Source organism: Pleurodeles waltl, chromosome 6, assembly GCF_031143425.1.
Source record: "Pleurodeles waltl isolate 20211129_DDA chromosome 6, aPleWal1.hap1.20221129, whole genome shotgun sequence".
Classification (NCBI taxonomy): Eukaryota; Metazoa; Chordata; class Amphibia; order Caudata; family Salamandridae; genus Pleurodeles; species Pleurodeles waltl.
Genome location: NC_090445.1, coordinates 1,190,850,948 through 1,190,864,405, shown reverse-complemented (window position 1 = coordinate 1,190,864,405; position 13,458 = coordinate 1,190,850,948). Strand labels below are relative to the sequence as shown.

At 46.5% G+C, this 13,458-nt stretch overlaps 1 protein-coding gene across 2 annotated transcripts in view; it reads left to right on the top strand.

Annotated features, from left to right (window-relative positions):
• Positions 1-13,458, top strand: part of TM9SF3 (transmembrane 9 superfamily member 3) — a 343,971-nt gene that overhangs the window by 265,155 nt on the left and 65,358 nt on the right. For both annotated transcript variants that reach the window (XM_069240441.1, XM_069240440.1), the window contains exon 10: positions 10,461-10,600. In XM_069240441.1, the coding sequence (XP_069096542.1) occupies positions 10,461-10,600 (140 nt within the window). The remainder of the gene's footprint in view (positions 1-10,460; positions 10,601-13,458) is intronic.

Below are 13,458 nucleotides of genomic sequence, written 5' to 3'. Positions count from 1 at the left end.
CTAAATATGAAGATGGTGATGACATCACCAAATGGTTCACAGCTTTTGAGAGGGCTTGTGTAACCAGAAAAGTGAACAGATCTCACTGGGGTGCTCTCCTTTGGGAAATGTTCACAGGAAAGTGTAGGGATAGACTCCTCACACTCTCTGGACAAGATGCAGAATCTTATGACCTCATGAAGGGTACCCTGATTGAGGGCTTTGGATTCTCCACTGAGGAGTATAGGATTAGATTCAGGGGGGCTCAAAAATCCTCGAGCCAGACCTGGGTTGACTTTGTAGACTACTCAGTGAAAACACTAGATGGTTGGATTCAAGGCAGTGGTGTAAGTAATTATGATGGGCTGTACAATTTATTTGTGAAAGAACACCTGTTAAGTAATTGTTTCAATGATAAACTGCATCAGCATCTGGTAGACCTAGGACCAATTTCTCCCCAAGAATTGGGAAAGAAGGCGGACCATTGGGTCAAGACAAGGGTGTCCAAGACTTCAACAGGGGGTGACCAAAAGAAAGGGGTCACAAAGACTCCCCAGGGGAAGGGTGATGAGACAACCAAAACTAAAAATAGTAAAGAGTCTTCTACAGGCCCCCAAAAACCTGCACAGGAGGGTGGGCCCAGAGCCTCTTCACAAAACAATGGGTACAAGGGTAAAAACTTTGATCCCAAAAAGGCCTGGTGTCATAGCTGTAAACAGCATGGACACCAAACTGGAGACAAGGCCTGTCCCAAGAAAGGTTCCACTCCAAACTCCCATCCAGGTAACACTGGTATGGCTAGTCTCCAAGTGGGATCAACAGTGTGCCCAGAGCAAATCAGGGTCCACACTGAAGCTACTCTAGTTTCTGAGGGTGGGGTGGATTTAGCCACACTAGCTGTCTGGCCGCCTAACATGCAAAAATACAGACAGCAACTCTTAATTAATGGGACTAGAATAGAGGGCCTGAGGGATACAGGTGCCAGTGTCACCATGGTGACAGAGAAACTGGTTTCCCCTGGCCAATACCTGACTGGAAAAACTTACACAGTCACCAACGCTGACAATCAGAGAAAAGTACATCCCATGGCAATGGTTACTTTAGAATGGGGAGGGGTCAATGGCCTGAAACAGGTGGTGGTCTCCTCAAATATCCCAGTGGACTGTCTGCTTGGAAATGACCTGGAGTCCTCAGCATGGGCTGAGGTAGAACTAAAAACCCATGCAGCAATGCTGGGTATCCCTGAACTGGTGTGTGTGAAAACAAGAGCACAGTGCAAGGCACAGGGTGAACAAGTAGAGCTGGAGTCTGGAAGAATGGCCCAGCCTACCAAGAGAACAGGAAAGTCAGTTGGGAAACCAACTGCAACACAGCAAAAGAAAGGGAACCTCTCTTCTCAGGAAGAAGTTCTGCCCTCTGAGGGAACTGAGCCTTTGGAGCTTGAACCTTATCAGGTTGAGCTCTTAGGCCCAGGGGGACCCTCAAGGGAGGAGCTGTGTAAGGGACAAGAAACCTGTCCCTCTCTTGAAGGCCTTAGGCAGCAAGCTGCTGAAGAGTCCAAAGGCAAGAAAAATGGAACGCATAGGGTCTATTGGGAAGATGGACTCCTGTACACTGAGGCCAGAGACCCCAAACCTGGTGCCACTAGGAGAGTGGTAGTGCCTCAGCTGTTCAGAGAGTTCATCCTAACATTGGCCCATGACATTCCCCTTGCTGGACATTTGGGACAAACCAAGACGTGGGAGAGGTTAGTCAACCACTTCTACTGGCCCAATATGTCCAACATGGTTAAGGAGTTTTGCCTCTCCTGCCCCACCTGTCAAGCCAGTGGTAAGACAGGTGGGCATCCAAAGGCCCCCCTCATTCCACTTCCAGTGGTGGGGGTTCCCTTTGAAAGAGTGGGTGTGGACATAGTTGGTCCACTAGAACCTCCCACAGCCTCAGGAAATATGTATATCCTGGTAGTAGTGGATCATGCTACCAGGTATCCTGAAGCTATTCCCCTTAGGTCGACTACTGCCCCTGCAGTAGCCAAGGCCCTCATTGGTATCTTTACCAGAGTGGGTTTCCCTAAGGAGGTGGTGTCTGACAGAGGTACCAACTTCATGTCAGCATACCTAAAGCACATGTGGAATGAGTGTGGGGTGACTTATAAATTCACTACACCATACCATCCACAAACTAATGGCTTAGTTGAGAGATTCAACAAGACATTAAAGGGCATGATCATGGGGCTCCCAGAAAAACTCAAAAGGAGATGGGATGTCCTCTTGCCATGCCTGCTTTTTGCTTACAGAGAGGTGCCACAGAAGGGAGTAGGATTCTCACCCTTTGAACTTCTGTTTGGTCATCCTGTAAGGGGACCACTTGCCCTTGTTAAAGAAGGCTGGGAGAGACCTCTCCATGAGCCTAAACAGGACATAGTGGACTATGTACTTGGCCTTCGCTCTAGAATGGCAGAGTACATGGAAAAGGCAACCAAAAACCTTGAGGCCAGCCAACAGCTCCAGAAGTTTTGGTATGACCAAAAGGCTGCACTGGTTGAGTTCCAACCAGGGCAGAAAGTCTGGGTTCTGGAGCCTGTGGCTCCCAGGGCACTCAAGGACAAATGGAGTGGCCCTTACCCAGTACTAGAAAGGAAGAGTCAGGTCACCTACCTGGTGGACCTGGGCACAAGCAGGAGCCCCAAGAGGGTGATCCATGTAAACCGCCTTAAGCTCTTCCACGACAGGGCTGATGTCAATCTGTTGATGGTAACAGATGAGGATCAGGAGGCAGAGAGTGAACCTCTCCCTGATCTTCTGTCATCAGACCCAAAAGATGGCACAGTAGATGGAGTGATCTACTCAGACACCCTCTCTGGCCAACAGCAAGCTGATTGTAGGAGAGTCCTACAACAGTTTCCTGAACTCTTCTCCTTAACCCCTGGTCAGACACACCTGTGTACCCATGATGTGGACACAGGAGACAGCATGCCTGTCAAGAACAAAATCTTTAGACAATCTGACCATGTTAAGGAAAGCATCAAGGTGGAAGTCCACAAGATGCTGGAATTGGGAGTAATTGAGCGCTCTGACAGCCCCTGGGCTAGCCCAGTGGTCTTAGTCCCCAAACCTCACACCAAAGATGGAAAGAAAGAGATGAGGTTTTGTGTGGACTACAGAGGGCTCAATTCTGTCACCAAGACAGATGCCCATCCAATTCCAAGAGCTGATGAGCTCATTGATAAATTAGGTGCTGCCAAATGTCTAAGTACCTTTGACTTGACAGCAGGGTACTGGCAAATAAAAATGGCACCTGGAGCAAAAGAAAAGACAGCATTCTCCACACCTGATGGGCATTATCAGTTTACTGTTATGCCCTTTGGTTTAAAGAATGCCCCTGCCACCTTCCAAAGGTTGGTGAATCAAGTCCTTGCTGGCTTGGAGTCCTTTAGCACAGCTTATCTTGATGATATTGCTGTCTTTAGCTCCACCTGGCAGGATCACCTGGTCCACCTGAGGAAGGTTTTGAAGGCTCTGCAATCTGCAGGCCTCTCTATCAAGGCATCCAAATGCCAGATAGGGCAGGGAACTGTGGTTTACTTGGGACACCTTGTAGGTGGAGGCCAAGTTCAGCCACTCCAACCCAAGATCCAGACTATTCTGGACTGGGTAGCTCCAAAAACCCAGACTCAAGTCAGGGCATTCCTTGGCTTGACTGGGTACTACAGGAGGTTTGTGAAGGGATATGGATCCATTGTGACAGCCCTCACTGAACTCACCTCCAAGAAAATGCCCAAGAAAGTAAACTGGACTGTGGAATGCCAACAGGCCTTTGACACCCTGAAACAGGCAATGTGCTCAGCACCAGTTCTCAAAGCTCCAGATTATTCTAAGCAGTTCATTGTGCAGACTGATGCCTCTGAACATGGGATAGGGGCAGTTTTGTCCCAAACAAATGATGATGGCCTTGACCAGCCTGTTGCTTTCATTAGCAGGAGGTTACTCCCCAGAGAGCAGCGTTGGAGTGCCATTGAGAGGGAGGCCTTTGCTGTGGTTTGGTCCCTGAAGAAGCTGAGACCATACCTCTTTGGGACTCACTTCCTAGTTCAAACTGACCACAGACCTCTCAAATGGCTGATACAAATGAAAGGTGAAAACCCTAAACTGTTGAGGTGGTCCATCTCCCTACAGGGAATGGACTTTATAGTGGAACACAGACCTGGGACTGCCCATGCCAATGCAGATGGCCTTTCCAGGTTCTTCCACTTAGAAAATGAAGACTCTCTTGGGAAAGGTTAGTCTCATCCTCTTTCGTTTGGGGGGGGGGTTGTGTAAGGAAATGCCTCCTTGGCATGGTTGCCCCCTGACTTTTTGCCTTTGCTGATGCTATGTTTACAATTGAAAGGGTGCTGAGGCCTGCTAACCAGGCCCCAGCACCAGTGTTCTTTCCCTAACCTGTACTTTTGTATCCACAATTGGCAGACCCTGGCATCCAGATAAGTCCCTTGTAACTGGTACTTCTAGTACCAAGGGCCCTGATGCCAAGGAAGGTCTCTAAGGGCTGCAGCATGTCTTATGCCACCCTGGAGACCTCTCACTCAGCACAGACACACTGCTTACCAGCTTGTGTGTGCTAGTGAGGACAAAACGAGTAAGTCGACATGGCACTCCCCTCAGGGTGCCATGCCAGCCTCTCACTGCCTATGCAGTATAGGTAAGACACCCCTCTAGCAGGCCTTACAGCCCTAAGGCAGGGTGCACTATACCATAGGTGAGGGTACCAGTGCATGAGCATGGTACCCCTACAGTGTCTAAACAAAACCTTAGACATTGTAAGTGCAGGGTAGCCATAAGAGTATATGGTCTGGGAGTCTGTCAAACACGAACTCCACAGCACCATAATGGCTACACTGAAAACTGGGAAGTTTGGTATCAAACTTCTCAGCACAATAAATGCACACTGATACCAGTGTACATTTTATTGAAAAATACACCACAGAGGGCACCTTAGAGGTGCCCCCTGAAACTTAACCGACTATCTGTGTAGGCTGACTAGTTTTAGCAGCCTGCCACAAACCGAGACATGTTGCTGGCCCCATGGGGAGAGTGCCTTTGTCACTCTGAGGCCAGTAACAAAGCCTGCACTGGGTGGAGATGCTAACACCTCTCCCAGGCAGGAATTGTCACACCTGGCGGTGAGCCTCAAAGGCTCACCTCCTTTGTGCCAACCCAGCAGGACACTCCAGCTAGTGGAGTTGCCCGCCCCCTCCGGCCAGGCCCCACTTTTGGCGGCAAGGCCGGAGAAAATAATGAGAAAAACAAGGAGGAGTCACTGGCCAGTCAGGACAGCCCCTAAGGTGTCCTGAGCTGAAGTGACTCTAACTTTTAGAAATCCTCCATCTTGCAGATGGAGGATTCCCCCAATAGGGTTAGGATTGTGACCCCCTCCCCTTGGGAGGAGGCACAAAGAGGGTGTACCCACCCTCAGGGCTAGTAGCCATTGGCTACTAACCCCCCAGACCTAAACACGCCCTTAAATTTAGTATTTAAGGGCTACCCTGAACCCTAGAAAATCAGATTCCTGCAACTACAAGAAGAAGGACTGCCCAGCTGAAAACCCCTGCAGCGGAAGACCAGAAGACGACAACTGCCTTGGCTCCAGAAACTCACCGGCCTGTCTCCTGCCTTCCAAAGATCCTGCTCCAGCGACGCCTTCCAAAGGGACCAGCGACCTCTGAGGACTGCCCCTGCTTCGAAAAGACAAGAAACTCCCGAGGACAGCGGACCTGCTCCAAGAAAAGCTGCAACTTTGTTTCCAGCAGCTTTAAAGAACCCTGCAAGCTCCCCGCAAGAAGCGTGAGACTTGCAACACTGCACCCGGCGACCCCGACTCGGCTGGTGGAGATCCAACACCTCAGGAGGGACCCCAGGACTACTCTAAGACTGTGAGTACAAAAACCTGTCCCCCCTGAGCCCCCACAGCGCCGCCTGCAGAGGGAATCCCGAGGCTTCCCCTGACCGCGACTCTTTGAATCCTAAGTCCCGACACCTGGGAGAGACCCTGCACCCGCAGCCCCCAGGACCTGAAGGACCGGACTTTCACTGGAGGAGTGACCCCCAGGAGTCCCTCTCCCTTGACCAAGTGGAGGTTTCCCCGAGGAACCCCCCCCTTGCCTGCCTGCAGCGCTGAAGAGATCCCTAGATCTCCCATTGACTTCCATTACAAACCCGACGCTTGTTTCTACACTGCACCCGGCCGCCCCCGCGCTGCTGAGGGTGAAATTTCTGTGTGGGCTTGTGTCCCCCCCGGTGCCCTACAAAACCCCCCCTGGTCTGCCCTCCGAAGACGCGGGTACCTACCTGCAAGCAGACCGGAACCGGGGCACCCCCTTCTCTCCATTCTAGCCTATGTGTTTTGGGCACCACTTTGAACTCTGCACCTGACCGGCCCTGAGCTGCTGGTGTGGTGACTTTGGGGTTGCTCTGAACCCCCAACGGTGGGCTACCTTGGACCAAGAACTAAGCCCTGTAAGTGTCTTACTTACCTGGTAAAACTAACCAAAACTTACCTCCCCTAGGAACTGTGAAAATTGCACTGTGTCCACTTTTAAAACAGCTATTTGTCAATAACTTGAAAAGTATACATGCAATTTTTATGATTTAAAGTTCCTAAAGTACTTACCTGCAATACCTTTCAAATGAGATATTACATGTAGAATTTGAACCTGTGGTTCTTAAAATAAACTAAGAAAAGATATTTTTCTATATAAAAACCTATTGGCTGGATTTGTCTCTGAGTGTGTGTACCTCATTTATTGTCTATGTGTATGTACAACAAATGCTTAACACTACTCCCTGGATAAGCCTACTGCTCGACCACACTACCACAAAATAGAGCATTAGTATTATCTATTTTTACCACTATTTTACCTCTAAGGGGAACCCTTGGACTCTGTGCATGCTATTCCTTACTTTGAAATAGCACATACAGAGCCAACTTCCTACAGGACTTATCTGTGTGCCAGGGCTGTGCCAATTGTGGGAACAAAGGTACAATTTAGGGAAAGAGCACTGGTGCTGGGGCTTGGTTAGCAGGGTACCAGCACACTTTCAATCATAACTGGCATCAACAAAAGGCAAAACGTCAGGGGGTAACCATGCCAAGGAAGGCATTTCCTTACAGTTAGCTTGGCAGGCAGGTGTCCCTCCACCAAAATGATACACGCCTGTCATTGGAACAAATTTGTGACATGGTGTACAAACAAGGCTGTTGATTCCCTTTCTGCACCACTTTCAGAGGTTCTTTTGTTTTTACTCTCTTGCCCAGCAGGGCTCTGCTTTGGGTACCCTTAAAGGTTATCTGTCTGCCATCTCTGCCTTTCTCAGACTACCAGATCAACCCTCCTTGTTTAAATCTCCCATTGTTGGAAGATTCCTCAAAGATCTTACCCATCTGTTTCCACCTACCCCGTTCATAATGATTTGAACTTGGTACTCACTTTCCTCATGTGTGCTCCTTTAGATCCTCTTCATAATTGTCCTCTGAGGTTTCTCACTTTAAAAACAGCATTTATTGTAGCTATCACCTCTGCATGTAGAGTGAGTGAGCTGCAAGCTCTTTATTCAAAGCCACCCTTCATCTCTGTCCATCCTGACAAAGTGGTGCTTTTTACCAAGGCCTCTTTGTTACCTAAAGTGGCCACACCCTTTCATGTAGGCCAGTCCATCACCTTGCCTACTTTTTATGCACCCCCCACCAACATTCTTTTTGTGAAGAGAAGAGACTCCAGCATCTGGATCCTAAGAGAGTGTTAGCGTTCTACCTTAATCGTACCAAAGACCTCCGGGTGGATGATCAACTCTTTGCTGGTTATGTGGGTGCAAAGAAAGGATGAGCAGTGCAGAAGAGAACCATCTCTAGATGGGTTGTTCCCTGTATTAAAATCTGCTTCACATTGGCTAAAAAGCGACCCCCAAAGGGTTTGCATGCTCACTACACTAGAGCAACAGCTGCAACCACTGCGTTAGCACACAGAGGTCCAGCCCTGGACATCTGCAAGGCAGCAACTTGGGCGCCCCTCCACACGTTCACTAAACACTACTGCCTGGACAGTCTTCCACAGGAACAGTTACTTTGTCTGTTCGGTCCTGTAGGACTTCCTAGTATGATCTTGGTTCGCAGACCCACCTCTTGGGCGGTATTGCTTGGGTATCTATTCTAAGGTAATTAATCTGTAACTATAAGTCTGTATCATATGAACAAGTTACCCTTGGTAACAAATCATCTGGTAGAGACATATTCTAGTTAAAGATTCCTCAACCACTCCCCCACCTTCCCCGCACTGCGAACTGATTGCTAGGAGCAGGGACTTCCCTTTCTGGTCACTAGCTCTGGCGCTCCAGTCTCAGTATTCTTCATGGCTTCGCACTTCTGGCGTGGAAAGAAACTGATGTCAGCTTGCCGGGGTGGCGCCTGTGTATGACCGCAACATCATCACTGCGACCACAATGCCAATGACGGACACAGAGTCGACTGACACCACCTGAGAGTGCCCAAGGGTACTACTCAAAGAAAAATCTCCAGGTCCAGTCTGATGCCTAGGGGACATTTTAAGGTAAGGAATCTGCATCTAGAAAATGTCTCTACCAGATAAATTGTTACCGAAGGTAAGTCATTTGTTCTTTAAGCTCATACACTTTCTGCATCGTACATATGTCACTCCCATCCTACTACATAAAATGAACCCTAGTAATTCGGCTTCCAATCCCAGGTGCCAGGCACTCTTGGCATCTTTTGGCCTCCCTTTTACATCTAGCCGGGGAGTGCCCCAAGGTGAATGGATACTGGTCAAGGGCGTTGGCCTGAGTAATGATTGTGGCGCAGAATCATATAGAAATGGACCCCGCTATCTGTATGTTGGGTTAACAGATCGGAAAATGGCCTTTAAATTCCTGCACCTTCTTTTACTACTGGCCAAGGAGCAGTAGCAATCACATGGATGAGACAGTGTGGACAGAGTGTGGTGTGGTGGTTGGCTGATGTGGCAGAATGTGCCATAGCTGAGGAAGTCTGATTGATGCGGTACAGGCGCGATAAGGTGGAGGAAGACCTCAAGGTGTGGGAGGGACTCTAGACAGATCTATGGACCTGTAGGGTAGTGGATCATCCTCATTCACTGATGTCAAGGGGCTGCTTGTTATGGGTGAGGACTGCCTTGCTCTGCTGAAATTTATGGAAGGATTGGGGGGGGGGGGGAGGGGCACTCCAATATTGTTTAGGGCAGTTACGTAAGTTTTTATATAAGGCATGCCATTACTGTAATGATCCTACTGTATTACCTTACCTGTGGAGACAGTTGGTTATGTATCTGTTAATGCTTGTTTGTATCGTTATAAACAATAAAAGGTGTGAAGTCTTCCTTTTTAAGTAATGTCTGTTGTCTTTTGGCCATGATTCTAAACTCTCCACTTATGTTGAAGTTGCAAGCTGAATCTCTCTAGTGGTCTAACAGCATATTCTAAATGTATTTGTGGTAGCACAGATCATTGTTTTGTTCCCTTGGGTCTCTGCATTCTCTTCAAAGCTAGATTAAGCCTTTTTCATTGTTGCCTCTCACTTTTTGATAGATATACCAAAGGATTACCCTTGCTTAACTCTCCATTGCCATGCTTTTTACCTGTCATGATTTTTCAGCCATGTGCTTGAAAACTCTGCGCCTCTTACCTTGAATACCTTGTCTGGTGCATTGTCAAACTGAAAAGTTTTAATTACTTACCTTTGCACTTAAAGTTCAATGACTGAAGTGAAGAAATGGGAAGTGACCTTCAAGAAAAGTCCAGTTGTAAATCATCTTAGATATAGTATATAGATTTGTTTTTCTCCTTTTATGTGGATAAGTAGGATTGAGACACAAATATGCCAATGTGGAATTGCTTCAAAGAAGCAAGGACGAGAATGAGGAAGTATAGTCAAATAAGTTTCAGTAGTGTCATTGCTCTGATTCTTCCCTCTGCATCCGTGTCTTTAAGGCACACCTTCCCTCACACAATCTTGAACACTCTGTAGCTCAGAAACAACAGACTGGATCAAAGATGGTATCTCCCTTTAAAGTGGCTTCCAGGGGAAGAAATAGGGCCCATACCACGAGTGTTACTGTTTCTCTGTGCTTAATCAACTGAATGCCGATTGGTGAAATGGACACAAGGACTGGGACAAAGAGATAAGAATCTGAAAAATGATTACTAGTAAGTATTCTGGGTATTTTTTATGTATATTTGTAAATACTGTTTATAATGGTATTTCACTGGTGTGCCAATAACATTTTTCAAACTTTGTTACAGGTGTCTAAACAGTCCTATCCTGTTAATGATTTATTGCCCTGTATGTAGTCACTGACTTAACATTTGAATGTTTTGAAGTTATGCTTTTAATTGTTAAAAATTTTTTTTTCAGTATTTCACAAATCTCAAGTAATTCTATATTCTTATTTTTTCAAGGTTGCTGTATGCTGTATCTGTTTTTTTGTTATCCTTCCCTTAAACCTAGTTGGAACTATTCTTGGCAGAAATTTATCAGGGCAACCCAATTTTCCTTGTCGTGTCAATGCTGTACCTCGACCTATCCCTGAGAAGAAATGGTGAGTTATTTATAAGCATTTAATTTTGTCGAATTAATGGTTGACTTGTTTCATCTATATAGACCTTCCAGCACTCAAAGGCAGAGGAGTCGTTAGAATTGTGAAAATTTTAGTAAATTAAACTATTTTAAAATGTCCTAGATCTTTCAGTGCATGAAAAGAGCTAGTGTCAAAGGTAGCTCACAGACTACCTCATTGTACCAACTTAAATGTGTAGCAGCTGTAAGCCCAGCAATCCTTAGGGTTCCAAAATATGTGTGCTGTCGGCTGGCAAATTAGGATGTAAGTGATCACCGTAGCCTGGTTGGTTCTTAATATTTGAGGTTTCTTCAGTGCTGGGGTTTTCATACATTCACTTTGTTGAATTGACGAGCTGGGAGGTCCACTGTAATTGTAGCTTGCAATATAATGCTTAATATAGCTTGGAAAAGCTTAAAACTGCTTTGTTTGAAAAGAACAAAGCTTTAACCAATCTGGGGACAGTTCAGAGAACACAACTTCCCTCAGGTATCACCGTACTTCAGATCTTTTCCCACTGCTGAGCTCTGCTCATTTTTGTTTTCTCTGAGAAGGAGATTTATTTCAATTGTTGTTGTTTTATTGACCCTTTCTCCAGCTAATACAGATATGTAACCTTTTTGTGGTGTTTTTCTCACAGAAAAAACATTGTCCAGCATATCCAAAAAAGATCCCTTTAGGCCTTGTGACTCCTGTGGCAAAATAAGGCTGCATTCTGATGCACTTGACACCCCCCCCCCCCCTCCACATACACACACAAACACACACAAAGAATGTCTCTACTTCCTTTATCCTAAGCAAAAGGCCAAGTATATATTTTACCATATTGTCTTAACCGAAATACTGAATGAAAAGACAGATGACTTTAATGGCTTCAGAAGATCAAAGCCAAGGATACCCCCCTCTTCCGAGGATGAACAGCAACATACCTCAAAAATGCCCAAAAGGCCAAAAAAGAGACCATCTCTCAGGAGGGTGTGCAGAGAGAATGAATTGAAGCTTTCAGTGCAGCAAAACCCACCCTCAGACATAATAGAATGTGAGAAGAAGGCAAAATCCTTTGTGCGACCTGAGCAATCCAGTTCCGAGGCCTCAACACCTTCACTAAAGGTACTGTTGCTCGAAAGTTCCAAATCCAAGGTCACATTTCAGTCAACGGACCCCTTATTGACAAGAAAAATAATATTGACGATGTATACTCGCTATCCCTTTGACAGCTAGAAAACCATCATCAAAGACACACTGTCATCAACCTCAACAACATTGTTGACGATTGTCACACCACCAGTGGTACTGAGAGCAGAGGCTCCAATTTTCAGCAGAAAAGATTGTCCTGTCCACAACGCAGTCCACGGTGATTCTGATTTCTAAGAAAGTTATATCTTTGCATTTACTAACTGAGCACATTTCACCCAGCAATGCTTTGCCACAACACCTATTTGAAACAGAAGATTATGATGTGGAAGGTCCATTGCGATCTGCATACAGCTTTACAAAATTTAAGGTTAAATTCCTAGATGAAAAAAATGAATACTTTGAAGGTGAATATACACCTTTCAAATGTCACTGTATTCTTAGTCAGGAATTTTGAAACTATTCTAGCTCTTTTATCTCTGTATTATTTGGCACACAGAGGGCTAACAAAAAGTGAGCCCCAGAGAGAGACTGCTGTCAGTTGGATAGCGGATGACCCAGATGCAAGTGCCCTGATCAGATGACAGCCTGCTGCGGGTGCTTAAGAGAGGCCAAGCTAGAGCCCTAGAAGGTTTCTGAGCAATCAAGAAAATCTGCTGGCTGTCGAGCAGCAGTGAGAGAGATTCCAGCCTGTTATTAGGGTGATGTGGACTGGAGGACTCTGCGTCCCAGCCACAAGCCTCACTCCCAGAGCCTCATTTGCCCTAGTGAAGACTGCAGTTTGCAGAGCTGGACTGATTGGGTGAGCTGAAGACAGTTCTACTTCAGACTTGGTTTTCCAGGAGGCTCATTGCGGGCTCCATAGCAGTTGAGGGAGCCTGCTTGCACGTACCCTACTGATAACATGGGCTGGGACAAACCTGCTAAAAACCCACTGTATACCTGCATGGACCAATATACTGTCACAGGGCTGATCTTCATGTGACAAACTGAACATAGTGACAGCCAATCCTCAGCCGGGGCACCAGAGCCTACAGGCGCCCAAATCCTGGTGGTAATAGAACACCCTGAGAAAGCTCTGAAGCATAAAATGGCCGCTATATCTGTTGAAGTAATCTTAATGTGAGCCTCTCTGCACAAAGTTAATGATAGATCTTTCTAAATGGAAGAACTTGATGAAAGAAGTCAGACTTGCATAACACAGTCCGTGTATCGTCTGACAGATTGAAAGATGCAGAGAGAAGGTTGAGGAGGTGTAATCTTTGTTTTGTGGGCTTCCCAGAACAGCAAGAGGGGGAAGATCTGGAATCCTTCCTGGGAAAGGTATTCAACAAAGTCATGGACCTGGAAGTACTGTCTGCATTTTGTGTGATTGAACAAGTCCATCGGACACTGGCCTCTGACCCTTCTCCGGATGCACTGCTAAGAGCTCTCATAGCTAAAAGACTCAATTACCTATGTAGGCACTGCATTCTTGAGTGGGCTCATAAACATGGAGAACCCCTGTTTGAGGAAAAAAGTATCCACATTTTCCTAGATTACACTTAGAGTTCATGCCCAAAGAGTATCCTTTCTGGGAGCAAAGCAGAAACTCTGTACCCTGAACATTTAGATGTATGCACCTGTTCCCAACATAATTGAAAGTGGCACACAGGGGTCAGACTTACTTCTTCATATGCACAGAGGATGTGTGGGACTGGCTTGAG